This window comes from Rhodotorula graminis, assembly GCF_001329695.1.
Source record: "Rhodotorula graminis WP1 unplaced genomic scaffold RHOBAscaffold_10, whole genome shotgun sequence".
NCBI lineage: Eukaryota > Fungi > Basidiomycota > Microbotryomycetes > Sporidiobolales > Sporidiobolaceae > Rhodotorula > Rhodotorula graminis.
The window spans coordinates 150,504-176,649 of record NW_017264937.1 but is presented as its reverse complement, the minus strand read 5'-3'; the positions used below and the strand labels follow the sequence as shown (position 1 = coordinate 176,649).

Genomic DNA, 26,146 nt, shown 5'->3' with positions numbered 1-26,146 from the left:
TCTTGCCCAACCACCAATCCCCTCGACCGTGATATCCCCCTCGTCGTCGCTCGTCCACCCTCTTCTAGACTTTGTCCCCCTTCCCCTTTGCAAGGCGAACGACCGCAGCTCTCTCATTTCTGCTTCGCGTGTCTCCGAGAGTGGTCAAGCTTGTGTCGGTGGCGCTCTTGTGCGTGCCCTCTCTCCCTCTCTCTCGTCGTCGTCGAGGCCAACGCTCTGACAGGGCCGCGGCTCCTCCGTCCACAGCCGGCGCACGAGCCTCGAGCGAGGTTGAAAATCGGCTCGCTCGCGCTGCAGCTTCTTTGCAAGTGCAGCAAGCTGTTCGCCATTGAGACCCTGCGCTGTACGGGCGTGTTCGAGCACAAGAAAGGCGAGTCGGCCGCCGCACGCTCCTCCTCTCCGCCGGCTCCCCTTCCCCGCGCCCGCCCTCCTCCTCCTCGCTCGCCCACCGCCTCCCGACCGCCCGGAACAGCCACCAGGGTCACCTGCGAGCTACCAGCACGCCGCTACACCCTGTCCCACCGCACCACGCCTCGCCGTCGCCCTTCTCCGGCTCATCGCCTTCGTTCCCTCATCTCGACACCTCGCGCCTTCCTCAGCACCCGCTCGTCGACACGAGCTGCTCGGAGCAGCGCAGTCGAGGTCCAACGATGCAGCAGCCCTATCCGCCTCGCCTGGTGCGCCGCCGTCGCTCTTCCTCGCCCCCCTACCCCTGGAGCCGCCGCTGACCCCCGCCTCTTTCTCCCTCCCTCCCTCGAGCAGCAGATCGACTCGCCGCGCTTCTTGGCCAGCAGCAGCACCATGTTCGGCTCGCCAGGAGGCGCCATGTTCGCGTCGCCCGCGGCGTACAGCGGCCACCCGTTCGGCGCAGCCGGCATGCTGAGCCCCGAGGCGCTCCCTCACGGCAGCGTCTCGGGCCCGTCCACCCACGGAGCGGCAGCACCCGCATCGTCCGTCCGACAAGCCTCGATGGCATCGACCATGTCGCCCCTCACGCCCGTCGCGCTTTCGACCCTCGCCTCGCCCTTCTTCCCCTCCTCGGCACCGCCTACCCGCTCGCCAGCCGCCTCTTTCGCCTCGCCACCTCGTCCATACCCTCACTCATACGAGTCCGGCACCCCACGCCGCACGACCCTACACGCCTCGGCCCCGTCGTTCCACATCCCCCCGCGACAGTCCGCGCTCCTTCTTATCCTCGTCGGCACCTCCCCCTCGCGGTCACGGCAAGCGCGAGAGCGTGTCCGTCTCGGCTCTGCGCGTCGGTGACGACCCGCTGCGCAGTCCGACGCTGTCGCGCGCGACCTCGGCGAGCCCGGCGACCTCGTCGAGGAGGGACGAGCCGCGTCGCAAGAAGGTCGTCGTGTGCATCCCGCGCGAGCGCTCGACGGGCGACAATGACGACGCCGACGGCGAGGGCACGGTGAGCAGGGTCGAGGAGCGAGCGAGCGCAACGCGCCGGGTCCCGCTGTCGGCCAAGGAGCGCGGGGAGGTCCTGGCGAGGGTTGAGGCGGTGGACGGCGGGGCGGTCGTCGCCTCTCGCCCGCAGCACGAGGACGAGGTCAAGCAGTCGGAGCTGCCGCCGATGATCGACGTGTACCTCCCGGGCAAGGACGCGTGGGAGGAGGTGTGGGACCAGTTCGAGGAGGTGCGTCTGTCGCTCCCTCTCGACCTTCTCTCACAGCGCAGTGGACTGAGATTTTCCTCTACGTGCGTGCAGGGCAATCGCCGTCCCGCATTCCTGTCGTCCCCCGCACCGCCGTCGCCCGACACCCTCTTCCCTCGCCGCGCCGGGCATGGCCGCACCGCCTCCCTGTTCGCCAGCCCGTCCGCCCACCTCCCGCCGCGTCTGCAGTCCGTCGTCGACTCGGTCCGCCGCGTCGGCGGCGGGCATGCCCCCACCCTCTCGCTCTCGCTCCCCACGAGCCTCGCCACCCTGCGCACGACCCCCCTCGCGACCATGCGCTCGTCCGCCTTCCCCTCGCCCTCGCCGACATCCACGTCCACCTCGCCTGTACCCGCGCTCGGCGGCAACGCGACGAGCTCTCGCGGGCTGACGCCGCTGGCGGACAGCTTCGTCCCGTCAGCGGCGGCCACCCGGCTGAGAGCCGCAGCCTCGACGGCGCTCCCGTGCAGCCCGTCGAGCTCGCCCGAGCGCGCTCGCCTCGTCGTCGCCGTCCCGCACGACGAGCAGGGCGATGAGCGCCTCGTTGCGCACGGCCCTTCTCGGCCCCTGACCGAGGCGAACGTCTCGGGCGCGCTCGTCGACGTCGACGAGCGTCTCGATCTCGAAGGCGACGTCGCACAGCGTCCTGACGCCCATGACGTCGTCGAGCTCGGCGCCGAGCGGACGCACGACGGTCGGCGCCGCACGGCCCGCTCCAGGAGCGCGTCCGGCGTGTCGACGAGGACCGACCACACGGGCGTCGCGAGCCTGTCGGGCTCGGCCCCTAGCTGGACCAACGCGAGCGAGGAGGAGGACAAGACGAGCTCGTGCGGCAGAGCAGGGCGAGGACATGCGCCGGCGCTCAGCCACGAGCTGAGCCGCGCCCTCACCGACCTCGGGTCGCTCGACGCGCACGAGCCAGACGAGGCGCCTCGTCCCGTCGCAGCGCGCACCGCCAGCGAGCCTGCCGCCGTCGAGATCGGCGCGTCGGACAACTCGCAGGACGGCGACGGCGAGCTCTCGGCGAGCGAGTACGGCAAGCTCTCGGACGCCGGCGCAGCTGACGAGCGCGCCGCTCGTCGCGCCCGACCTACCCGCCAGCACCCGTCGACCGCATCGACGACCGACGACGAGGACGACAAGCCGCTCGCCATGCTCGCGCTCCGGCCACCACCGAGCCCGCTCTTCCAGGCGCCGACCGAAGTCGACCGCACCGACCACGAGGACTCGAGCGTCAAGCCGCCGCAGCACAAGGTCAACCTCGCGTTCGCCTTTCCGCCTCGATCGTCGAGCGACTCGCCCGGCAAGGTCCGCCGCCAAGCCGCCGAGGTCGCCCTCCCCGACAGCTCGCCGGCCAGCTCGGCGCAGGCGAGCCCGCAGCTCGGCTCGTTCGACTTTGTCGACTCGGCGCCACACAGCGTCGGTGGCTTGTCTTTCCGCCGGCGCAAGAGCGCGGCGCCGTCGTCGTCGTCGTCCGTCGAAATCGCGTTCGGGCCTTTCGGCGAGCCGGGCTCGCTCGCCGTCTCGCCGAGCGCGCTCCCTGAGACGCCGCCTGTGCCGCACGGCGACCGTCCTGCGACTGACGGCGCGTCCAGGACGTCCACGTCGTCGACGTCGTCCACCCGCCCGGCGCTCAAGGCGACGGCCGCCGACTTTCAGCCGTCGCTGCCGACCGGCCTCCCCACCTCGTTCGGCATTTCGAGTGCCTCGTCGTTCGACTTCCTCCCTCCTGCCGACGCACCTATCCTGCCCTCGAGCGCGTCGATGCCGCCGCTGCCTGCCCCGACGCGCCACGTCAGCGGCTCGCGCGGCCCGCTCCCGCCCATCCCCCTCACGACCGTCACGCCGCACTCCTCCGCCCTCAAGCGCCGCAAGGGCGACGACGGCGACTGGCTGCCGGCGATCGAGCCCTCGTCGTCGCAGCACCTCGTGTCGACGCCGTTGCTCGCGCATCCGCAGCCGCGTCGGCCGCTCCCGGACCCGCCGTCCGCGTTCGAGTACGACGACCCGAGCCTCGAGCGCGATGCCGGCGATGTCGAGATCCTGAGGGAAGAGGGCGACGAGGCGGAGGACCAGGAGGACTCGGGCAGCAGGAGCTTCATGTCGTCGCTGTCGGTCGACGACCCGCTCCCCGAGCAGTACGCCCCGGCGCGTCCAATCGGCGCCAAGCGTCCTGTCGCACGAGACGCGTCGACCTCGAGGCCGTTCTCGCTGCGGGCGGCGCCGAGCCTGTCGGCCGACGGCCGCGTCCTTGGCTTCCGCCGCGGCGGGCCATCGCCCGGCGCCAGCGCAGTAGCGCCCGAGGCGCAGGTCAGCCCGGCGAGAATGGGCGATCCTCGGGCGGCGAGAGAGGACAGTGTCGACATCGCGCTGCCGTCGTCGTTGCGCGCCAAGAGCAAGGCGATCCCTCTCGGTGCGGCTCGGCTCAAGGTGCGCTCTGCCGCCCTCTCTCGATCCCTTTCCTTCCCTCTACCGATTCAGTCTCTGACAGACTATTGCACACAGGCGAGCGACATCTTCGACGGCACGTTCGGCGGCCCCGACTCGCCGGCGAGCTCCCTCGTCTTCAACGGCTCATCATCGAGCGTCGTCGCCGACGAGGAGGACGACGACCTGCCGCTGCGCATCCTCGAAGACCTCATCTCGAGCCACTTCGACGAGCTCAAGACCGAGCTCGTGGCGGCGCGCGAGCAGACTCGACCCGACCTCGACCGCCTCGTCGACTCGGTCACCTCCCGCCTCGAGGCGGTCCTCGTCGCGCAGGGTTCCAGTCGAGTCGGCGCGTTCGAGGCCGATCGCAGGCTCGACGAGGCGCACAAGCGCATCGAGCAGCTCGCCGCCACTGCCCTGGAGCGCGTCGAGAACGCCGAGCCGTCCGGTCGCCCTCGTCGCCCGACCCTCCTCGACGCCAACCGCTCCCTCTCGGCACCTCCCCTGCGCCCGAGCACGCCCGGCCTCGTCGACGTCGGCGGTCCCGCCCTCGCCTACTCGGCTTTCCTCGACGACCTCGAGCGCATTGTCCAGCCGCTCGTGCACGCACCGCTCGACCCGGCCGTTCTCGCCGCCAGCGTCGCGTCGGCGATGCAGCCGCACCTCGCCGACCTCGTCGAGCGCGTCGCGCCGTCCACGTCGTCGTCCCAGGTCACGGTCGCCGAGCCCGTCGCATTTGGGAAGGTCAACGGCGACTCGATCGACCAGGGCCTCGTCGACGCGATCGTCACGGCCCTCGAGACGCGCATCACTCGCTCGGGCGCTCGCAAGGACTTGGACGCCCAGCTTGAGCAGACCGAGGCGGGCCTCGCCGTCCCGTCGCACCTCGACTTCCTCCAGGCGGCGCTCCAGGCGGTCAAGGCGGGTCAAGAGCAGCTCGTCGAGGCGCTCAAGGTGCGAGAATCACCGTCAGCGACATCGGCGACAGGCGACCAAGTCGAGCGAGTCGTCGAGCAGATCCTCAAGGCGGTCGGGCCGTCGTCGACGTCTGCCGACAAGGCGCGCTTCTCCGACCTCGGCATCCAGTGAGCCGTCTCTCTCTCTCTCTTGTCCGCCGTCTCGGCACTCACTGACTCTCTGCTCCTCTGTCAACAGGCTCGCCAAGGCGCGCAACGAGCACGGCAAAGCTCGCAGCGAGAAGGCGGCGTTCCAGGACCGGCTCGAGGAGGACCGAGCGCGGCACGCCGCCGAGCTCGGCAAGCTTCACGCTCGGCTCGAGGCGCAGGAGATGGCGCTCAAGCGGGTCGAGGGCGAGAAGGAGGCTGCGCGAGAGGCGCTCGCGAGGTCGCAGGGCGAGGTGGCGGGTTTGGAGAAGAGGGTCGCCGCGCAGGTGCGTCATCTCCCACTCTTCCTCCTTCTCGCCGCCGAGTCTCACGCGCTCGAATTCCTGCAGGATGCTCGAGTCGACGCCTTGCAGCGCGCCAAGATGGTCCAGCAGCAGTCGCTCGCCGTCGCCAACCAGCGCAACTCGAACAAAGCCGCCTCGCTCGCCGCCGCTCGAGCCCGAGTCGCGGAGCTCGAGGCGGCCTCGTCGTCGGCCGACGCTCAGGTCAACGCGCTCGACGAGGCCAACACGGCGTACCGCGTGCAGCTCGCGTCCATCCAGAAGTCGCTCGAGTCGCTCCAGGTCGCCGTCAAGAGCGAGCACGACGAGGCGGCGCTGCGCATCGCCCAGCTCACGACCGAGCGCGACCGCCTCGCCGAGGAGAACGATCGCCTCGTGCGCGCGGCGTACAAGGGCGACGAGGACGCGCCGCCGACGCCTCGCCAGGTCGTCGGCCCGCGCCTGTACCCGACGCCGCCGTCTCCTCCGTCGCTCGACAGCGGCCTCGCCCTCGTCGAGCAGCACACGGGCAACAGCGACGAGTCGGACGAGACGGTCGCGCACACCGAGTTCTCGCCGACGCCGAGCGTGTCGGGCCATTCGGTCGTACAGGACGGCGAGGACGGGTGGTGGACGGCCGTCGACGCTTAGCTTTCCCTCTCTCGCACTCTTTGCCGTCTTCCTAGCCATTACCCCTCTTGCACACCCTACCTACGTCCTCCTCGTATCGCCCTCCTCCTGTCGCACCTCGTCCTTCTTGCTTCTCCCTCTCGCCTCTGCCTAGCTGTCCCCGGTTCTCTACCTCTCGCACGCACGTCGCAACGCAGCCGATCTTTGCACACGCCCACACGCTCGAAGGTGTGTGCTCGAGAGTTTGCGGCGGCAGGCGGCCGAGGCGAAGCGGAGAGAACCGCTCGAGAACTGGTCGAAGGTGAACGAGAGCCAGACGAGGCTGGGCTCGAGCGCGACGTCGCCGGCGAGTGCGTGCTCTCCGCGCCTCAGATCGGCAGCACGAGCACGAGCGAGTTGCAAGACGGCCGCAGAACATGAGAGACGAGAGGATGCTCGCGTTGCACCCTGCGCTCGAGCCTCTACTGCAAGTCCGCCTTCTCAAACTCGCTCGTCCCTTCTCCCGCCCTGGCAGAGCAAGCTCCCCTCGCTCACTCATCGTCGAGCACGTCGAGCTTGACGGCCTGGCCGCGCTTCTGCGCGCCCTTCTTGGTGCGCTTGACGGCCTCGCGGTGGCGCTTGCGGGCGTGACCGCGCAGGAGCTCGCGCAGCTGCTGGTGCTCGGCATCGATCTGCTCCCTGTGGACGAGGGGATAGAGATGAGATGTCAGTACTGAGTGATGACGCAGAGAGAAGGAGAGAGAGAGGAAGAGAGAAAGGGAGACGCACTGCGTCTCGCGCCGGTAAAAGTCCTTCGACGCGCCCTCGACCCGCGCCCTGCTCTCGCCCGCCGCCCGCTCGACGATGCCGGCCGCACCCTCGCCCAGCATCTTCTCGACGTCGACGGCGCCGTCGAACGCGCCGCTTGGGAACGCAAAGAAGGGCCGGCTTGGGCCCGAAAAGCGCGGCTGCGACGCGCCGCCGCGGTACCCGCCGTCGCGCGCCGTCGGGGGCACGAACCTGCGGCCGTCGACCTGGTGCGGCTGCGGGTGGAGCGCGTGCGGCGCGGCGGCCGAGGCGAGGTCGAGCGGCTCGGGCTCGGGCGAGGGTGTGCGCGCCGCGTCCGGGTCGAGGTCGAGGTCCATGCCCGAGAAGAGCGAGAAGCCCGCGGCGCCGTCGGCCTCGGCGGTGGCGGTCGCGCCCGACGGCTTGAACAGGGTCGTGAGCTTCTCCTTGAGCGACGACTTGGCGGCCGGGACGGGCTCCTCGGATGACGTGGCCTGCTTGACCGTGTTGGACGAGTCGTCGTCGTCGCTGTCGCTCGACGAGTCCGAGTCCGAGTCGGACGACGACGAGTCGCTGTCGTCGCTCGACTCGACGCCACCGCCGCCCCGCAGCCGCAGCGTCTCGAACAGCTCGTCGTCGTCCTCGTCGTCGTCCTGCGCGAAGCCCTCGACCTTGGGCAGCGGGCGCGCCGTCTCCTGGACCTGCTCCACCGGCTCCTCCTCCACCTCGTCGACCGCGCCGAGCTCCTCGAGCGCGCCGAGCGCGAGCTCGCGGTACGCCTGGCGCTCCATCTGGTGCACGGCGTCGCGCTCGTCGTCGTCGAGCGCGCTCGCCATGAGCGCGAACGCGTCCTCCTCGTTGTACATGAGGGTGCGCGGCGCGGCGGGCACGTACGGCGGCGGCGACGGCGAGCGGTACGCGGCGTCGCCCCGGACGGGCGCTGCGGACGACGACGACGGCGCTGCGGCCGCATCAACGGTCGCGGCGGGCTCGACGGCGGCGGCTGCAGCGGCGGCGGGCGCAACGGCGCGGTTCATGCGCTCGAGGAGCGCCGTAAAGTTGTCCGAGTGGGGCGCGCTGCGCTGCGTGAGGCGCACCGTCTCGCGCCTGCGCACCTGGCCGTCGCGCGTCTTGAACACCCACGTGACGGCGGCCTCGCCGTTCTGCTCGTCCGCCTCGACGGGGCCCTCGCACTCCCACTGACCGACGCGGAGCATGCTCGCCGCCGACCCGGCGTCGGCCTTGGTCCCGCCCGAGGCGAGGTCGAACAAGACGCGCTGGCGGCCCCACCTCCTCGGGTCGATGCGCATGCGCTTGGCGCGGTGCAGCGCGGGCTTTTCGAGCGGGACACCCGAGCGCAGGGCCTCGCGTGCCGCCTTGGACGGCTTGGCCTTGGCCGTGCCGCGAGTCCACGCCGTCGCGGCGGGCTTGGGCGGTTGCTGGACCGGGTGCGAGGGGCGGATGATGACGGGGAACAGGGGTGCGGGTGCGGGTTTCGGGTCGAGGATCCAGCCCTGCGCGAGAGAGGAAGGGAGAAGAGAGGGTCAGGGACGAAGGTACGGGTCGAAAAGGGCGCAAGAGGACGCACACGGTGGCGCTCGAGGTTGTCGGGCGTGACGAGCTCAAAGTTCTTGGCGGCGAACCCGACGTTGACGTCGCCCGACGGGCGCTTGCGCTTCTTGGGGCGCGCCGCCGGCTGCTCTGCCGCCTTGGCCGCCTCGTCGCGCTCCTCGGCGCGGCTGTTTCGGGGGCGAGCCTCAGTGAGGGCTCGCAGAGGGGAGGCTCAGGGAGACGAGGACGGACCGCTGCTGCCAGTCGGGCTTTGCGGGACCGATGCGGAGCTTGTGCGCCTTCCACATGGATCCGTTGAGCATGGACATGCCTGCGGGGCGGGACAAGAGTCAGTGCGGGTCGTACAGAGAGGCAGAGAGCAAGGGGACGCACACCGAGCGAACTGGGCCTCGGTGGTCTCGATCGAGAAGAAGGCGAAAGTGCGAGGGAGGCCTGTGGGACGAGGAGGAGGAGGGAGGGGAGTTCAGCTCGGGGTCGAGGGACGGGTGCCAGGAGGGAGGCAGGGCGGACCAGTGTCGGTCTTGCCGAGGCCAGAGACGCCCTGCTCGCCGCCGACGACGGTGCCGAACGAGGCGAAGCGCTGGACGAGGTCCTTTGGCTGGACCGAGGGCGCGAGGTTGCCGACGTGGATGCGCTTGGTGACGGGCGCAGTGGATAGAGGGTGAGCTGGCGGCATGTGCAGGTCGCTGTGCAGCTCTGCCTAGCCGAGTGGTCGAGAGCGAGAGCTGGACAGAGTGTCGAGCTCAGGAGGACGACGGCGAGTCCCATCTCTCGCAGCCACAACAGCCACTCGAGCATTGCTGAGATCCTGTGCAGCACCGCCTGCCACCCACCATGCTCGCCAGCCTCGCCCGCCGCACGGCCGCGTCGTGCTCGTCGTCGTCGTCGCTCATCACTCGCTCGCCAATCCGGTGGACGTTCCTCCCCGCCCACATCCCGTACGACCGCGCCTTGCTCCTCCAAGAGTCCCTCGTACAAGCCCGCCTCTCGGCCAAAGCCACCCTCGCCGCCACCGACACCGACGCCGCTTCGACCTCGCCCTCGCCCTCTCCCTCGCACTCGGACCGCCTCGCGTCCCTGCGCCGCGTCGCCCACACCGACCTCCTCCTCCTCCTCCAGCACACGCCCGTCTACACCGCCGGTCGCAGGGAGAAAGACCCGAGCCAGCTCGAGGCCGAGGGCGCTCGCCTGCGAGCTGTCGGCGCCGACTACGTCCACGCCATGCGCGGCGGCCAGACGACCTACCACGGGCCCGGTCAACTCGTCGGTTACTCGCTCATGGACCTCGGCGCAGCTCAGGTCCGTCCCGCACTCCCCTTCTCCCTCTCCCTGTCACCTCCTCTCGCGCGCGGATTGACCTCTCTCTCTCCCTGTGCGCGCAGCTCTCGACCCGGTGCTACGTCGACCGCCTCGAGCGCTTCCTCTCGGCCCTCACGTCGTCCCTCTCGGTCCCCGTCTACCCGCTCGAGCACACGGGCGTCTTTACCTCGCCCACGACCAAGGTCGGCTCGATCGGGATCCACATCCGCCGCCGCATCTCGCTCCACGGCTTCAGCCTCAACGTCGAGCAGCAGACCAAGGCCTGGTTCGACCACATTGTCGCGTGCGGCCTCGCGACGTGACGAGCACCAACGTCGAGCACGAGCTGCGCCAGCTCGGCAAGCTGGCCCGCGCCGACGCGACGCCGACGCGCCGATCCGCGTGCGCGACGTCGTCCCACGCGCCGTCGACCTGTTCGGCGCCCAGTACGGCCGCGACATGTGCGCGCTCGAGCCCGGCGACGAGTTTGTCGAGGCGCGCAAGATGATCGAGGACGGCGTCGAGGGCAGGCTGCCGCCGCTCGAGAAGACGCTCGCGGCGGGGGTCTGAGCGGGTGAGGGGCGCAAGAGTGTCGAGATGATACTCTCGGGCGCGGCGAGACGTTGGACGAGGTGCAAGTGAGGCGAGGTGCGGCGAGCGGCGTCGAGAGCACGAGTCGAGCTCGCGCTCCTCGCCACGCCGCCTGCCGCGCATCTCGAGCTGCTCAGCTCCTCTCGAGTGTGGCAGAGCGCCGTCCTCGACATCGCCACGGCCACCGCTCCACCCTCGCCGACCGCCAAACCTCCTCGCCCAGTCTGGCACGATCCGGCGACTCGGCAGCGGTACGACTTCGGCCGTCGGGCACGACGCGCTCGCTCGTCTTCTGCCTCGGCGAGAGGCAGGAGCCACGAGGGCCTTTAACTGAGCGCAGCCGAGGAGGACGGTCCGGCGGCAGGGGGAGGGTCAGTGCGCTCGACGGCAGAGGCGGGACGGCCCGACGCAGTGGCAAGGCGAGGTGGGCGGGACCGTCGAGCGTCGAGAGGGACGTAGAAGCCCCGGCGGCAGTGAGGAGGAGCTGCAACGAGCCGATGCTGGACCACCTGTCTCGAGCGCCGCATCCTCACCAACGCCTGTGAGCAAAGCGAGCGCTCGGCTCAAGAGAAGCACTTTGAGAGCGCATCACGAGAGCTGCAGCTGCAGGGGTTCGTGCTCGGGCAGAACGCGCACAGCCAGCTCGAGAGGGGCGGGCGTCGTTTGAGAAGGTCAACTCGCGAGGCCTTTCCTCGACTGCTCTCGCCCGCGCCTCTCTAGCTCTCGAGCTCCCTGCGATAGAGAGAGAGAGCGAGATAAAGAAGGCCTCGTTTCGACAGCGAACCCGCTTCGACAACGACTACAACACCGCCTCGCTGGCCGCACTCTTTTTTGACATGCGGCCTGCCCATCGCCCGCACCCCGACGGCGGCGCCGCTCACTTCCTGAGCGGGCCGAGCAGCTCGTCCTCCTCGTCGAACGGGTTGAAGAGCGCCGAGCCGGGAGCGGCCGACGTGGCCGAGGTCGGCGTCGGGACCTTGTCGCCGCCGACGAGGGATGCGCCCGGGGCCTGTGGCGCCGCAAAGACGGGCGAGCCCGACGCGACCGAGGGCCAGTCGAACCCGGGCGACAGGCGGGCCGAGAGCGGCGCGGCGATGCCGGCAGCCGAGACCGAGGACGAGGTCGAGGTGACGGCCGGGTCCGAGACGACGCGGGCGAATTCCATGCGCGACTTGGCCGGCGGCGAGAGGGCGAGGCCGCTGCCGACGGGCGCAGGGATGGCGGGTGCGGCGGCGATGGGCGACGGGACCGTCGTCGTCGACGCCGAGCGCCCGTCGCCCGAGCCCGGGAACGACGACATGGTGCCGGAGCGGGTTGCGCGCACAGCCGCCGCCATGGACGCCGGCGGCGACGGGACCGACGACGTGCGCGTGTGCGATTGCGCGAACGGGAACGCGAACGCCTTGGCGCCCGGGTTGAGCGACAGGCCGGCGCGAGGCAGGTCGTCGTCGAGGTCCTGCGACGGCGACACGCGGTGCAGCGCGTGCGCGCCGCCGCTCCCGGGCGCGGCCGACATGCCCTTGAGCGCCGACAGGTCGAACCCGATCGTGGCGGGCGTCATGGCGGGCGAGGGCGTCGCCGAGGGAGGGCCGATGGGGTCGGCCGCCCAGGGCGAGAACGGCGACGACGGCGGCGGGCCGATCGGCGACGTCGTCGTCGAGGCCATCTCAGCGTTGACGAACGCCTCGACGCGAGGCGAGAGGACGGGCGGGGAGCGCTGACGCTCAACCGGCGCCTCCTTGTCGGCCGCCTGCTCGTCGCCTGCGTCCTCGACCGCCGGCGCCGGCTCCTCGCGCTTGACCTCCTCGCTCGCCCGCCGCCCGCCGCCGAGCGCGCCCGCATCGAGACCGAGTCCTTGCCAGTCGGCGACGCCCTTGAGGCCCATGCCGACGCCGGCTCGGAGCGTCGGCGAGTCGGGAACGACAAACAGGCCGTCGTCGTCCTCGTCCTCGTCGAGGAGGTGGAACAGCTGGCTCGGGATGAGGCTCGTCTGGTGCGGCGTCATCGGGCTCAACGGGCCGTCCATGAGCCCGGGCGAGTCGGTGCCGGCGAGCAGGCCCGAGTCGAGGTACTGCATCGGGAGCGCGAGCGTGCGAGGCTTGCCGACCGCGGTCCCGCCCGGCGAGTGGTCGTCGAGGCCGGCCTCGTTCGAGAGCGACCCGGCGCGTGTCGTGCGGTGCTGAGGCGACGGCTCGTTGTCGGCGTCGGCGGCGGGCCCGAGGCCGTCAAAGTCGAACGGCAGGAAGTGGGCCGGGAGCACCTCGTCGCCGTGCGCGGCGCGGTGCTGCATGCGGTGCTCGAGGAAGCCGGCCGCGTGACCTGCGCCGGCGGCGCCCGACTGGGGCAGGGCGTGCGAGCCGCCGTTGGCGGCGCTCGGGAACGAGGTCGGCCACCCGCCGGTCGGGTCCGACGCGCCGTTCGAGTGGTGGGCGGCGTACGGCGACGGGTCGTCGTGAGGCGACACAGGGTGCGACATGGTGGGCGACGACGGGGCCGACTGGAACGCGCCCGTGTGCGGGTCAAAGTGGCCCGAGCGGATGCTCGTCGGGCGCGAGTTGTTGGCCGAGAGCGGGTGGACGTAAGGGTAGTTGCGCCGGCCGTACCCGCCCTGGCCGAACGGGGCCGCGAACGCGTTGGCCATGGCGCCGACGCCGCCGAGCGTCGCCGTGGCCGGGAGGAGGTGCGGCGGGGCCATGCCGTACATGGCGCCGCCGGGAGCAACGCCGATGCCGCCGCCGCGCATGCCCGACACGGCGTACTGGGCGAGCTCGGCGCGCCGGCCGGCGAGGAGCGCACGTCGCACCTCGAGCTTGCGCTCCATCTCGCCGACCTTGCGCATGACGTCGGCGAGGCCCTCCTCCTTCTCCCTCAGCTCGTCGCGCTTCTTGGCCACGTCGTCCCGCAACTTCTTCTCGCGCTCCTTGCGCTCGCGCTTCTTCTTCTCCTTGCGCTCGATCGCCTCGAGGCCCTTGCGCTCGAGCGCGCGGATCTCGTCGCGCAGCTTGTCGACGCGCCCCTGCGCCTCCTTGACGACGCCCTTGCGCTCCGACAGCTCCTTCTCGGCCTCGACGCGCGACGCCTCGGCGGCCCGCTTGGCCTCCTCGAGCTGCTTCGTCTTGGCCTTGAGCTCGGCTCGGAACGCGTCCTCGTCGCGCTTCTTGCCGCGCAGCACCTCGAGCTCGTCCTGGAGGCGCTTCTCCGACTCGACGGCCGACGCGCGCAGCTCGTCGAGCTGCGCCTGGAGCTCGACGACGATCGGGTCCGTCGCCGGGGCGCCGCACAGGCCGTTGCCGGCGGCGTCGCCCAAGCCGGCGCCGAGCGAGCTGCCCGCCGCGCCCTTGGTGGTCGACGCGGCGTCGTCGGTCGCGGCGCGCTCGGCCTCGGCCGCCTCGCGAGCGGCGTGCTCGGCCTTGGTCTTGAGGCGCGTGAGGCTCGTCGGGCTCGAGCGTCGTTGGCCGGCGCGGAAGACGCGCTTCGAGAGACGGGCGGCGGCGGGCGAGGTTTTGGTTGGGGACGGCGGCGAGGTCGGGTCGACGGTGGAGGAGAGGGGTACGGATACACGGTGGTCGATAGAGCTGGAAGGGTTGTGCGACAGGGGATGCGAGGCGGGAGTCGAGGCGCCAGAGGCGGATGCGGCAGTCGAAGGGTTGGCCGAGGAGGTCGGGAAGTCGGCATCTGCGGGCGTGGCGAGTCAGTACACGGGCTCATCGACGGGGCAGAGGAGGGATATGAGGACGCACCGCGCTCGTCGTCCTCGATGCTCATCTCGCGCACGCCCGTCTCGAGCCGGCCCTTGCGCTCGCCGTCCTCGCCCTCGGACCCGGCCCACCACCGCAGCGCGTACCAGTTGCCGAACAGGCCGAGCCACAGCTCGCCGCCGAGGCCGAGGAGCGCGCTCAGCTCGGGGTGCCGGCGCTGCTGCTTGCGCAGGCCGGCCGACGCGGGCGGTGGACGCGTCGAGGGGACGAAGACGGTGCTGAACAGGTGGTACGACGTGTAGCTGTACGTGTGCGTCTTGATCGACAGGTTGATGCGGTTCGAGAACGACAGGACGTGGCGGTCGGGGACGGCGCGCTTGGCGGCAGCGCGAGGGTCGACGGCGACTACGGCTTGGCCCTTGCGCCTGCCGTGTGTCGCCGCCGACGCTGGCGGGTTCGACGGGTCCTTGCCGTTGGGGTGAGCGCTGGTTGTCGAGGTGCCGTTGGTGGTCGCGGTGCCGCCTGCACGGGTCGTCGCCGCCTGCTTGCCGTGCGAGTCGGCGTGGAGCGGGAGTTGGTCGCAGCGGCGGATGTGGGCGTGGAAGCACAGGGACGTGACGTGGGTGGAGAAGGACGCCGGTGTCGGGTTGGTCAGGTAGGCTGCGTGGCAGGACGCACGCGCGAGTGCGTCGGCGAGAGAACGTTAGTGCCCTGCGACCAGATGGGGAGCGAGGTGCGCTAAGTCGCCGAGGACCCTCGCTGCACCGCTGCTGCGTCCAGCCGACGAGTAGCTCGCATTGCTCGCCCACGGCGAGCGCACAGCTCTGCCGGTGGGGTACACGACTGCATCGAGCCGGCCTCGAGTCGCACGCCTCCCCCGCGCTCGACGAGACCGCTCCACCGCCGTCACGCGCCCCGGGCAGGCTCCGACGAGAGAGATGGGGGACTCACCGAGCAGACAGAGGGCCAGGACTGCCGCAAGCGCGGTCCAGTAGTCGCGGAGCGGGGCCGAGTCGAGCCAGCCTGCGCTCGCGGCGACTGCTCCCGCTGCGCCCGCCATGAGTGGCGAGACGACGACGGCGGACAGGGCGGCGGTGGTCGAGGTGGTGCGCGGGCGAGCTGCGGCGCGTGCACTCGGTCGGCGGGAGGATGCGAGGCGGCACAGGAAGCAAGCGCAAGTTCGGGCTCACGGCCACCACACCGGCGCTCGCTTTCTTCCGCTCTTGCAGGACTCTGGGGGGTACGAGCGCAGCTGCAAAGTAGTCGTGGATCCAGAACTGCTGCAAAGCGATTTCCTCAGAGACGCCTCGGAGATCCGCTGTCGTCGGCTGGCGCACTCCTTGTCCTCCTCTTCCACCATTGCTCGCGGACACTTGCTGGACCGCTCGAGCGCCTGGCGTCGCAACAGCTGCGCAGCCGGCCTCGTGAACCGCTCGCGCCCGAGCAGAGCGCAGTCGCCTCGGCTCGCCTCGGCTCCTCCCCTGTTCACGGCAACCTCTCTCCGCCTGCATGGCGGCATGCTGCTGCACATTCATCGTCCTCAGTCGCGGCAGTTCAGTGTCCCTGCCCCGCCCCGCCGTGCGACGAGCTCCCGCCAGCCCGCCTCGTCCCTGCACGACCTCGTCGTCCTCGGCGCGGCCAGCGCAAGCCCTGTACAACTGCTCTACGTTCGCGTCGGGCGTCAAGACGCGCAAGAGCTCTCTTGTGCTCGCGCAGCAACCCGTGCTCGGGCAGTTGCGTCAAAGCGCGACCCGTCAAGCGTCAAGGGTCCTATCGCTCCTCGACTCTCGCCCGCCCGCCAACTCGAGACCGGCCTCGACCGAGCTTCTCGTCCCGCAAGGACTCCTCTCGATGTGCACAAGTGCGTCTCTCCCTCTCTTCTCTTCCCCTCGTCCGGCTCGGGACAGCCCATGACGCTTGTTCGCTCACTGGACCGGACTCTCCGCGGCGTACGACGACGACCAGGTCTTACCGTCCCTGCAGACGACTGCTCAGGCTGTCGCAGATCATAGTCAACCCCTCTAGGCGCACAAGCGACAAACTAGTGCGCCTTGCGCGCCCCTGCAGACCGTGAACGAGCGAGTCGAGCCGGGGAGCGAGCGAGGGTTCTCTGCGGCCGTCGGTCTTTGTTCTGTAGACGAGCGACTGTACTGCATCGACGAGCATGCCGTTCTAAGCCAAACGAGAGCGGCCCTGCAACGTCGCTCAACTCGAGCGTCGACCTCCCCACCTCGGCCCGTTCGCCTCTCTCCCTCCTTGCCAACTGTCGCCCACCACGCTCCTCTCTCGCCACATTCGCCACACGACTCGACTCTCCACACACCGCCTCAGCACCATGTCGAACAGCTACATTGTCGTGTTCAAGCCCGAGTCGGAGGGCGAGCACGCGTCCACGAACGCGATCAACGACCTCGCGAGCAAGGTCGAGGGCTCGGGCGGCAGCATCAAGCACCGCTACGACTCGAAGGTCATGCGTGGATTCGCCGGCTCGTTCTCGGAGGACCTCAAGTCGGAGCTCGAGCAGGTGCGTCCCCTCCTCCCCCTCCCCCGCTCCTCTCTACCTCCCCGAGCACGGCGCTGACCCGTCTGTGCGACTGCAGCACCCGGGCGTCAAGTACATCGGTCCGTCTGCCCTCTGTCCCTCTGTCCCTCTGCCCTCCCGCCTCGCCCTCATCGAGGCCTCGCAAGCTGACGCTCCCCCCACCCGCGATGACGCGGTCCCCCTCCTCTCTCGCAGAGGCCGACCAGCCGGTCAACACGCAGTAGAGCGCTCCTGCACGAGCCCACCTGTACACCACCAGAGCCCGCAATGCCAGTCCCAAGTCGTCCTTGTCGTCGTTCCGAGCTTGCGTCGAGGCGCGAGAGCGAGGCTGCTGCGATCCGGTTCGGCGGCTTCGAGGCGAGTCGCTCCTGCTTTACGAGAGCAGCTGGACTGCACAGTGTTGCTGAGCGCCATCCGAGAGTTTGCGCAGCCTGCAAGTCGGCTCGAACATCGTCGAGAAAGGCGCGCGAGCCTCTTCGAGTGAGTCTCGCACGCACCTCTGCTCGCGCACGCACCGACGCCTTGTCGCGGTTGTCTGGTGGGGCTCGGTGCCGGTCAGCTCGCGTCTCGATCAGTCCAAGGTCCGCTGCGGCGGGCCGCACGAGCGCGCGCTCCTCGTCGCTTTGTCCTCCGCCCTTTCTCCTCTCGTCTCTTCGCCTCTCCACCTCTCGACGCGTACCGACACAAGCCCACCAGCCTCCTCACCACAGTGGCTCGTTCTCAGCCGACGCGCACCCCGTCTCGCCGTTCGCGCCATTGCCTGGCCTCCCACAACCTCCCGCCTCGACCTCGCTCGACTCGCTCGACAACAGCCGCACCACTACGCCGACCCGCCGCGAGCTAGTCAGCATGCACCTCCTCTCGCTCCTCGCCGGCACCCTCAGCCTCGCCTCCCTCGCTTTCGCCTCGCACGGCCCCCTCGGCTCCTCCCCCCATCTCGACCTCGCCCGGCGCACCTCGCCCTCGTCGCACCTGCAGCCTCGTGCGGCCAAGTGCCCGGCCATCACCTCGAAAGGCCCGCTCATGGCGGCGTAAGTCCCGGCGTGGACCAGCGGCGCAGTCGAGGCGGTCGACTGGTCGCAGCTCGACGTCGCGTTCTGGTTTTGTGCGTCCACTGCGCCGTCCTCTCTCTTTCTCGGTCTCACGAATGCAGGGACTGACTCTTTCTACGTCTAGGTGCACTCACGACCGAGGGCGGGATCGGCCTAGCCCCGGGCACGACGGCCGCAAGCATGAAGACCTTCTCGGCCGCAGCAGTCGCCGGTTCGTCCGGGCTCTTCGCTCTGCCTCGAAGCTTTGCGACGGCGTACTGATGTTGATCTCGTCGCAGCCGGCAAGATCCCGATGCTCACGATCGGCGGCTGGAGCGGCTCGGTCTACTTCTCGGACCTCGTCTCGACGTCGAAAAAGCGGGCCGCGTTCGCCAACACGATCAAGACGTGGATGCGCGTGTATGGCTTCAAGGGCGTCGACCTCGACTGGGAATTCAGTGCGTCGAGCCCTCCTCGCCCCCTTCCTCGGTCACAGACTGACTCGCTCGAACGCTCGCAGTCGGCCGTCAAGGCGCCGGCAACAACATCGTTTCGCCGTCCGACTCGGCCAACTACCTCACCTTCCTCGCCAAGCTCCGCTCGACGCTCGGCACCGACCTGTACATCTCGGCCGCCGTGCCCGCCGCCGGCATCACGGGCCCGAGCGCCACCATCCTGAGCGACGTGTCCAAGTTCGCCGCCCACTTCGACTGGATCCAGCTCATGACCTACGACTACTACGGAGCTTGGTCGAGTACTACGGGCGCCAACTCGCCACTGTACACGTGCGACGCCGGGTCCGACTCGATCGACGCCACGGTCAAGCGTTGGGTCGCAGCAGTGCGTCCTCGCCTTCCCCTCTCGCCTCGCTGTCGACAGACACTGACTCTTCGTGATCGCGCAGGGCTTCCCGGCGTGCCAGATCGTCCTCGTACGCCGCTCGCTCCTCTTCCCCTCGAACTCGACCTTCCTGACTCGCCCTCCTCGTCGTCCTTTTCTCTCCCCTGCAGGGCGTCCCTTCCTATTCCCAGCGGTGGAAGACGGCCAAGACGTACCTCACGACGACGCGCTACAACGGCGCCTCGACGACCGCTTTCCAGGCCCTCGCCGCAGCCGGCCAACCCGACAACCTCGGGTGGTCGACCAAGGAGCTCGTGAGCCAGAAGCTGCTCAGCAAGGACCTCAAGACGGGCGCGAGTGGGTACACGCGCTACTTCGACGAGTGCACGCAAAGTACGTCGCCCTCTTCCTCCCTGTCGCCCCGTCTCGATCGTTTTGTCGCGAGAAGGAGCGGTGCGCTCACTTTCGTCCTCGCCGCCGCGCAGCGCCCTTCCTCTTCAACCCGGCCGGCAACCGCAAGTTGTTCGTCACGTACGAGGACGACCAGAGCTGGGCCGCCAAGGGCGCCTACGCGAAAGCCAAGGGCCTCGCCGGCGTCGTGCGTCCCTCATTTCCTCCCTCTCCCTTTCTCTGTCGTCGTCCTCTCTCGCCTTGTCTCGCCCCTCCATCGTGTTACGTTCGACGTTCTGACCCTCGCCTTGTCCTCGCGCAGGCCGTCTACGAGTCGACCGGCGCCCTCGACCCGATGTGGTCGGCCCTCCCGACCTCGCTCGGGCACGCCTCGTCGGGCAAGGGCCGCACTCGCGTCAAGCGCGCGATGACGTTCGGCAACGGGTCGACTGAGCGGGAGGAGGATGGAGCGGGCGAGGGTACGGACGAGGAGGAGCGCTCAGACGGCGCCCGCTTCGAGGAGGAGGAGGAGGGCCGTGCGGGCTCACTCGGTGCGCTCTCGCTCTCTCTTCCTCGTCTCGCTCTCTCTCAGTTCGCCGACTGACACTCAAGTCCTCCTTGCGCACAGTCACGAACGCCGGCACCTCGCAGACGATGCTCGAGTGACCGACTCGGTCGTCGACCTCGTCGCCGCCTCCTTTGCTCGTCGGCGGCACTCTCTCGCTCTCTTCATCTCGGGCGTACTTCTCTCGAGTCCGCAATGCAGTCTCTGTACCCTTGCGTAGCGACCAAGACCGTCTCGTCGACCTGAGAGTGCGAGCCGGAAGCGCGATTGAGAGGTTTTGGCGGAGAGCGACTCGAGCCCGACTGAAAGACAGAGAATGCCGCGTCTAAAGTGCAGCTTCTCGCCATCGTCTCCCGCCCTGGCCTCGTCTACTTCTTCTTGAACAGCCGCAGGACGACCCTCGAGTTCTCCAGCTTGACGATCGCGCCTTGACCGCCGGCGTTGTACACCTCGTCAGCGCCGTCCGGCATGCGGTACCATTTGGCGTCCTCGCCCCTGACCGTGTCCCACGCGCCGTCGCCTTGGGCGCCGCACAGCGCATGGTCGAGGAGCGTCCCGAGCGGGTACGTGCGCCCCTCCTTGCCGAGCGGGATGAGGGCGAGCGACGCCGACTCGACGATGAGGAGGAGGGTGCCCGAGGGTGCCGAGCGCGAGATGGACGACAGGAGGCGCAGGGTCGCGATGCGCGACTGGAGGAGGAGCTCGGTGATGGTGAAGCAGATGGTGATCAGGCGGAGCGAGGGCGACGAGAAGGGGAGGCCGAGGGCGTCGGCGGCCGCTGCTGTTGGCGAGGTCGATGGTGCGGCAGACTCGTCGGTCGAAGTTGAGGAGGAAGAGGGGGCCGATGCTGCGGCGAGGATGTCGCCTCGCACAAAGTTGACGCCGAACCCGCCCCCGGCCGTCTCATCGCCCTCGAGCGCAGGCCACTCGTCGCGCAGCTGCTCTTCCATCTTGCCCAGCAGCGTCGACCATGAGCCCTGGTCCGCCGCGTGGACGGCGATGCGCGGCCGCCTGAACGGCTTGGCGCCGTCCTGCGCGCTCGCGGCGCTCGAGGCGAGAGCTGCGCCGAGCACGCCGCCGAGAGCGACGACCTCGCTGCCAGCGCCGGCGCCGATCATGACGACGTCGAGCACCTCGGGCACGTCGCCCTTGGCGAGCGCCGTCGCGTCGTCGCCGTCGTCGAGTTCCTCGACCGCCTTGCCCGCCTTGCGCGCCTCCCTCCTGCGCCTCGCACGCTCGCGCTCGCGCTCGAGCTCCTCCTCCTCGGACAGCTGGCGGTGCGACGGCGGCTCGACCCACTGGAGGGCCTCGGCGACGGCGCACTCGGCGAGGATGCGCTCGTACATGACGGCACGCGCGGGCGTCCACCGGGCCATGTAGACCTCGCGCCAGCGCTCGCCGGCGTCCGTGTCGGTGCCGAACGCGTCGAGGTACTCCTTATTGTACAGGAGCGACTTGACGTGCTGCAGGTCGCCGTTGAAGGTGGGCGAGCGGCGGATCGGGGTGCACAGGCGGGAAAAGAGCGAGAGGAGGCGGGTCGTGGTCGAGGGTTGGTCGACCTGGGCGTCACCAGTGGTCGCACGAGCCGGGTTGGTGCTCTTGTGGGTGACGCGCCCGCCCGGCCCGCCCTTCTTGTCGTGACTGTGGATGAAAGAGTCTGTGAGCTGATGAGGACGACGAGAGAGGTGGACAGGCTCAGGGCGGCGGACGCACACTGCCAGCTGGCTGAAGACGTGGTCTAGTTGAGGCATGGTGGCAGTAGCAGCTCTGCACAGCGAGGTGGGAGTGGTTGGCGGAGGTTGGCGCTGTGAGCTTCCTCCTCGCCGGCCCCTCTCTCCTTCAACCACCGCTCGATGCTCCGCCGCTTGCTCGACTCGATGTTCGGCAAAGCTCCCGCGCACGCCCAGCCTGGCGCCAACTACGTCTACAAGATCGTGCCGCACAGCAGCGTCAACCCTCGGTGCGCCCTCCTCCACCTCGCGTCGTCATCCCCCCACCTCGCCTCTCACCTCTAGCTCTCGCGCACACAGCTACAACTTCCCCGTCCCGATCCCTGCCTCGCACACCTTTGTCCTGAGCGAGCTCGACGCGAAGGACGGCTTCCTGCACATGTCCAGGGCCGCACAGCTGGCCGGCACCCTCAACCGCTTCTTCAAGGACGACCCCAAGGTCGTCCTCCTCAAGATGGACTACGGCCGCCTGTCGGGCTTCAAGATTGTCAAGTGGGAGCCGAGCGGCAGCGGTGAGAGTGCGTCCCTCCTTCCTCTCGACTCGTTTCTCTTCCACTCGGGGAGAGCATCAGCTCACGCACCCTCCCTCCCCGCCCCAGTCTTCCCGCACCTGTACGCCCAACTCGAGGGCGAGAACGTCGAGGATCACCTCGACCTCGAGAAGAAGCCGGGCGAGACGTCGTGGGACGCGGCGCTCGAGCGCGCTCGCCGCGCCGGCTGGCTGCAGGACTGACCGGGCCGTCAACGTCAACCTGGCGAGCCTCGCATCGTCTCTCTCCTGTAACACTGTCGACTGTTGTGTGGTTTACGTCGGTCGTCGTCAATGGCGAGGGTCAGCCGCCGGCAGCGAGGGCTCGTTCGCGTGACTTGGCCGGCGCCCACTCGCGCTCCTTCGCCCGTTCGAGCTCCTCGCCACGTCCAGCTGCTCGAGCGGCGCGTCTGCCGTCGCGCCGTCCCTCGACCGCTCCGCGGCTCGCTGTGCTCCCCAAGGCTCGACCGTTCTCACCTGACCTCGGGTGCCTCGCTCTCGCTTCTCCGTCTTGCTCCGGCGCACAGCTCGAGGTCGAACGGAGCGGTTCGGAAGGCTTCGACGCGAGCCGCACAATGCAGGCGCCGCCGGCCCTGCGGCAGCTTTTTCCGCTCGTACCAGCGCTCCTCACGAGACCAACCTTTTTTGACTTCGCGCTCGACGCGGGGTGTTGGCGATCGAGTCCCTCGCAAGCGCGTTTCCCTCGCTCGTCACGGGGCCACACCTCGGTCGTCGCGCGCTCTTTTCTCGCTCGCTCGTGAGCGTGCGCGCCAGGCTAGCCACGCAGGAGAATCTTCCTGCGCCGATGCCGAGCTGAGGAGGGGACCGCAGTGGTCCGCTCGCCCGCTCGGTGCGCTCGCTCGCTTCTGCTCTCTCCTTCGCTCTCTCTCCTCGTCGCCGCTGTCCGTCTCTCTCGTCCGGGTCTCGCCATGCTCGCCAAGTCGCTCGCCGCCGCGGTCGCCGTCGCCGCTCTCTTCGGCTCGAGCTGCGCCGCTCCCCTCGTCGCGCCCGCAAAGTCCGCCGTCCAGCTCGTCGAGCGCGACCGCGGCTCTGACTTCAACGTCACGTACTCGAGCAACTACACCGAGCACCTCCCTCGCACGCTCATCATCGCGACCGGGTACGTCCCCTCTTCCTTCTCTTCCTCCCCGCCCCGTCGTCGAGACTGACATTCCTCGCGCCCTGACCCAGCGGTACGATCGCTGGATCCTCGGCCGACAATACCGACACGACGACATACACTGCTGGGACCGTCGGCATCGAGCAGCTCATCGTCGCCGTGCCCGAGCTCCTCAAGTGCGTCACCCGCACGTTCCTCCCTCGCACGCAGGGACGAGCCTCACCCTCTTTTCTCTCCTCGCAGCGTCAGCAACGTCGACGGCATTCAGTTCTCGAACATCGCGTCCGAGGTGCGTGGCCATCGTGCACGTCCCTCCAGACGCTCGACGAGACTGACTTTCCCTCTCTCGCCGCGCAGTCAATCTCGGACGGCATGGCGCTCAACCTGAGCAAGCTCGTCAACGAGGCGCTGTGCTCGAACGCCTCGAAGTGGGACGCCGCCGTCATCACGCACGGCACCGACACGCTCGAGGAGACGGCCTTTTTCATCGACGCGACCCTCCAGTGCGACAAGCCCGTCGTCGTCGTCGGCGCCATGCGCCCCTCGACCGCCATCGGCGCCGACGGCGGCAACAACCTGCTCTCGGCCGTGACGACGGCCGTCACGCCGGCCTCGCGCAACCGCGGAACGCTCATCGTCCTCAACGACCGCATCTGCCAGGTGCGCTCGAGCCTCTCTCCTTCTCTCTTTCTCTCTTCCTCAGGACCTGCCCTGACACTCGCGCCTTATCTCAGGCCCTCTACTGCCAGAAGACGCAGGCCAACACGGTCGACACGTTCAAGTCGCCCGAGCAGGGCTTTATCGGCACACTCCTGTCGACCAAACCCGTGTACTACTCGACGCCGTCGCAGCCGACGTTCAAGCGCGTGTACGACCTGTCGAACGTCACGTCGCTGCCGCCTGTCGAGATCCTCATCGGGTACCAGGGCGCCGACCTCGCGCTCATGGACGTTGCCGTGAGCGGCGGCGCAAAGGGCATCGTCATCGCCGGCGTCGGGTCGGGGTCGGTGTCCGAGACGGGCAAGGACCACGTCGCCAAGGCGGTCGAGCAGGGCGTGCCCGTCGTGCGCTCGACCAAGATCAACGTCGGTGCGTCGGCGTCGCTTTTCCTCGAATCGACCTTCCCAAGCAGCGCACTGACCTTTCTCCTCCATCGTCCCTCCTCCTCCTCGCAGGCTTCAGCGTCCCCTCGCCGGCCTACGCCAACACGATCGCCGCCGGCCTGCTCAACCCGGTCAAGGCGCGTCGCCTGCTCCAGATCCTGCTCGCGCTCGGCAAGTCGAACGACGAGGTCAAGCAGGCGTTCGAGGAGCAGCTGCAGGGTTTCCTCACGCTCGACCTGAAGAAGCACTACTAGATATAGAGGAGGCGGATACAGGGTGGGTAGACTGGCGGGCAGTGCGTCGAGTGACGACGGAAAAGGAGCGCAGCGCGCTCGTTCCTCTCTTTCTCGATTCCCTTCTTCTCTCTCTCGCTCGAGAAAGTGAGAGCCTCGCCGCAGAGAGAGATAGACCCGCGAAGAAAGTGCAGCTCGATACAGCTTGTCTGCTCTACTCGGCGACCCAGCTCGGCAACGCCTTCTCTTGCTTGAGCTTGGTGACAAGGTCCCTCCTGACGCCGTACACCGTGCGAGCATCCTGCGCGCGCAGCCGATAAGAGAGCGTCAAGGTCCAGAATCTCGGGCTCGAGGCAGAGAGAGACGAGGAGAGACGCACCTCGAGAATAGACAGGTCGAGGTCGACGAGCGCGACCTGCTCATGCGCGCCTTCCTGCTCGACTCGCTCGGCAAGATCAGCGCTCGTTCGACCCGAGCTTCGGAAGAGAGAGAGAGAGGAGAGAAAGAGAGAGAAAGACGCACCGCACCGCCGATCCGGCCCTTGAACGGCACGCACACGCAGCTGCCGCCGATCCGCCCGTGCGGGTTCTTGCTCGCGCCGGCGCTCTCGGTCCACTCGGCGGGGGCGCCGGCGTTCGTGAACTGCGGGCAGGAGGTAGAGGTCGTCAGGTGCCGTCCTGAGCCGCGAGGAGAGAGTGAGAGAGGAGGGCCAGGGACGCACGACGATGGCGCACTCGTTGTCCCACGCCCTCGTCGGGATGAGCACCTTGAGGTACTCGACCTCCGAGTTCGGGTTGTGCTTGAGGCCGAGGGGCCCGCCGTCGTCCTTGGTCCAGTAGGTCGGCGCGAGGACGAGGTCGACGCGCTGCAGGAGGAGCGACTGGAACGCGCGCGGCCATGCGAGGTCCCAGCCTGGGTGGCCGGTCGGGGCGAGACGAGGACGTCGGATGATAGAGAGAGGGAGGGCCAGGGCGCAGCGTCAGTGCCGGGCTGCGAGGGCGCGAGGCGACGACTGCGATTTTTCGACGAGGTAGAAAGCGAGAGTGGAACGCACAGATGAGCATGCCGACTTTGCCGAAGCGCGTGTCGAACACCTGGTGGTCCTCGCTGCCCTCGCACAGGTACTCCTTCTCGGGCCTGTCGGGGGGAACGTGCGGTCAGTCCGGGGCGAGGCGACGGACGAGGGGAAGAAGGACGCACCACCACAGGTTGCGCTTCTTGTACCGGTGCAGGATGTTGCCCTCCCAGTCGATGTAGGTGGCGACGTTCTCGAGGACGGGCCGCTTCTCTGTGCGCTTGTCGCCCGTCTCGTCGTCGACTACCTCGACGTCGCGATAAATCTCGTTGCCGTCTTCGTCGACGGCGCGCTCGACGATGGTGCCGACCTGGATGTCGACGCGGAGCTCGCGCGCGAGGTCCTGGAAGGTCGACAGCCAGTGGGTCGCGGTCGAGTGCGAGGCGGACGAGGCGGCGAGGTGGGCGTGCGAGTGCGGGTACTGTGCGAGGTGCCAGTGCGCCGGGTCCGACACGACGCCGCTCTGTTGGCGGGGGAGGACGTGGCGAGGCACGGCGAGGCGAGGGTCAGCTTGGAGAACTGGCCGGCCGAGAGGGCGAGGAAGAGTGGGGGAGGGAGGGGAGGGGGTCCGGGACGCACGAGGAAGTACTCGGGGAGGGTGACGAGCTCTGCGCCCTGGTGTGCGGCAGACCGGACGAGGTCGTGTGCGCGCTGGAGGTTGATCAGAGGGTTGAGCGACAGGTCGTCGGCGGGCGAGGCGGAGGCGGACGACGAGGACGAGGCGAACGGCGAGCACGATTGGGCAGGTTCGAGCGGGGCGAACTGGATGAGAGCTACTCGAGGCATGCTGGTAGCTGTCGATCTAGCCAGCAGGAGCGCGGGTGCAGGACCAAGGCCGTCGAGCTGATGAGGAAGCGGAGACGAGACGAACGGGCTCTCACTCTCTCGCCACAGCTCAGACGCACACAGCTGTGCCCTGTACCAGCTCAGCACTCTCGACAAGGTGCGCCCTGCTG

General features: G+C 69.1%; 10 protein-coding genes across 10 annotated transcripts; 6 read left to right on the top strand and 4 right to left on the bottom strand.

Moving 5' to 3' along the window:
- Nucleotides 1–650: 650 nt before the first annotated feature.
- Nucleotides 651–6,322, top strand: RHOBADRAFT_54741 (uncharacterized protein; the record flags this gene model as incomplete). Its single annotated transcript, XM_018417476.1, has 7 exons — nt 651–677; nt 763–950; nt 1,177–1,645; nt 1,718–4,093; nt 4,169–5,178; nt 5,249–5,483; nt 5,547–6,322. 7 exons carry the CDS (start codon nt 651–653, stop codon nt 6,126–6,128), a joined length of 4,887 nt encoding a protein of 1,628 aa, XP_018269574.1. The 3' UTR covers nt 6,129–6,322.
- Nucleotides 6,323–6,637: 315 nt separating this feature from the next.
- RHOBADRAFT_45486 (uncharacterized protein) lies at nt 6,638–9,120 on the bottom strand (the record flags this gene model as incomplete). The annotated part of the gene is made up of 6 exons (XM_018414617.1): nt 6,638–6,785; nt 6,876–8,386; nt 8,461–8,611; nt 8,676–8,754; nt 8,817–8,876; nt 8,955–9,120. The coding sequence occupies 6 exons, from the start codon at nt 9,118–9,120 to the stop codon at nt 6,638–6,640; spliced, it is 2,115 nt and encodes a 704-aa protein (XP_018269573.1).
- Nucleotides 9,121–9,542: 422 nt separating this feature from the next.
- RHOBADRAFT_4764 (uncharacterized protein) lies at nt 9,543–10,060 on the top strand (the record flags this gene model as incomplete). The annotated part of the gene is made up of 2 exons (XM_018415020.1): nt 9,543–9,743; nt 9,827–10,060. Coding segments are annotated over 2 exons (435 nt in total), but the record flags the coding sequence as incomplete, so codon positions are not given.
- A 1,151-nt stretch (nt 10,061–11,211) lies between these two features.
- On the bottom strand, nt 11,212–15,092 carry RHOBADRAFT_22296 (uncharacterized protein; the record flags this gene model as incomplete). The annotated part of the gene is made up of 3 exons (XM_018412570.1): nt 11,212–14,009; nt 14,075–14,692; nt 14,984–15,092. 3 exons carry the CDS (start codon nt 15,090–15,092, stop codon nt 11,212–11,214), a joined length of 3,525 nt encoding a protein of 1,174 aa, XP_018269571.1.
- Nucleotides 15,093–16,308: 1,216 nt separating this feature from the next.
- On the top strand, nt 16,309–16,866 carry RHOBADRAFT_65350 (uncharacterized protein). Its single transcript, XM_018418687.1, has 3 exons — nt 16,309–16,556; nt 16,633–16,654; nt 16,770–16,866. Exons 1-3 carry the CDS (start codon nt 16,368–16,370, stop codon nt 16,796–16,798), a joined length of 240 nt encoding a protein of 79 aa, XP_018269570.1. The 5' UTR covers nt 16,309–16,367; the 3' UTR covers nt 16,799–16,866.
- Nucleotides 16,867–17,918: 1,052 nt separating this feature from the next.
- On the top strand, nt 17,919–18,536 carry RHOBADRAFT_2580 (glycoside hydrolase family 18 protein; the record flags this gene model as incomplete). Its single annotated transcript, XM_018412714.1, has 3 exons — nt 17,919–18,063; nt 18,126–18,445; nt 18,510–18,536. Coding segments are annotated over 3 exons (492 nt in total), but the record flags the coding sequence as incomplete, so codon positions are not given.
- A 1,114-nt stretch (nt 18,537–19,650) lies between these two features.
- RHOBADRAFT_54736 (uncharacterized protein) lies at nt 19,651–21,192 on the bottom strand. The gene is made up of 2 exons (XM_018417475.1): nt 21,114–21,192; nt 19,651–21,041 (listed from the first exon to the last, which is right to left on the bottom strand). The coding sequence occupies exons 1-2, from the start codon at nt 21,149–21,151 to the stop codon at nt 19,769–19,771; spliced, it is 1,311 nt and encodes a 436-aa protein (XP_018269568.1). The 5' UTR covers nt 21,152–21,192; the 3' UTR covers nt 19,651–19,768.
- A 49-nt stretch (nt 21,193–21,241) lies between these two features.
- On the top strand, nt 21,242–21,863 carry RHOBADRAFT_54735 (uncharacterized protein; the record flags this gene model as incomplete). The annotated part of the gene is made up of 3 exons (XM_018417474.1): nt 21,242–21,360; nt 21,431–21,648; nt 21,730–21,863. The coding sequence occupies exons 1-3, from the start codon at nt 21,254–21,256 to the stop codon at nt 21,861–21,863; spliced, it is 459 nt and encodes a 152-aa protein (XP_018269567.1). The 5' UTR covers nt 21,242–21,253.
- A 708-nt stretch (nt 21,864–22,571) lies between these two features.
- On the top strand, nt 22,572–24,229 carry RHOBADRAFT_28615 (uncharacterized protein). Its single transcript, XM_018412834.1, has 6 exons — nt 22,572–22,779; nt 22,851–22,955; nt 23,023–23,068; nt 23,137–23,439; nt 23,514–23,872; nt 23,962–24,229. Exons 1-6 carry the CDS (start codon nt 22,589–22,591, stop codon nt 24,134–24,136), a joined length of 1,179 nt encoding a protein of 392 aa, XP_018269566.1. The 5' UTR covers nt 22,572–22,588; the 3' UTR covers nt 24,137–24,229.
- Nucleotides 24,230–24,291: 62 nt separating this feature from the next.
- On the bottom strand, nt 24,292–26,021 carry RHOBADRAFT_54733 (uncharacterized protein). Its single transcript, XM_018417473.1, has 7 exons — nt 25,770–26,021; nt 25,316–25,653; nt 25,170–25,252; nt 24,837–25,027; nt 24,638–24,757; nt 24,495–24,548; nt 24,292–24,416 (listed from the first exon to the last, which is right to left on the bottom strand). Exons 1-7 carry the CDS (start codon nt 25,974–25,976, stop codon nt 24,330–24,332), a joined length of 1,080 nt encoding a protein of 359 aa, XP_018269565.1. The 5' UTR covers nt 25,977–26,021; the 3' UTR covers nt 24,292–24,329.
- Nucleotides 26,022–26,146: the final 125 nt, after the last annotated feature.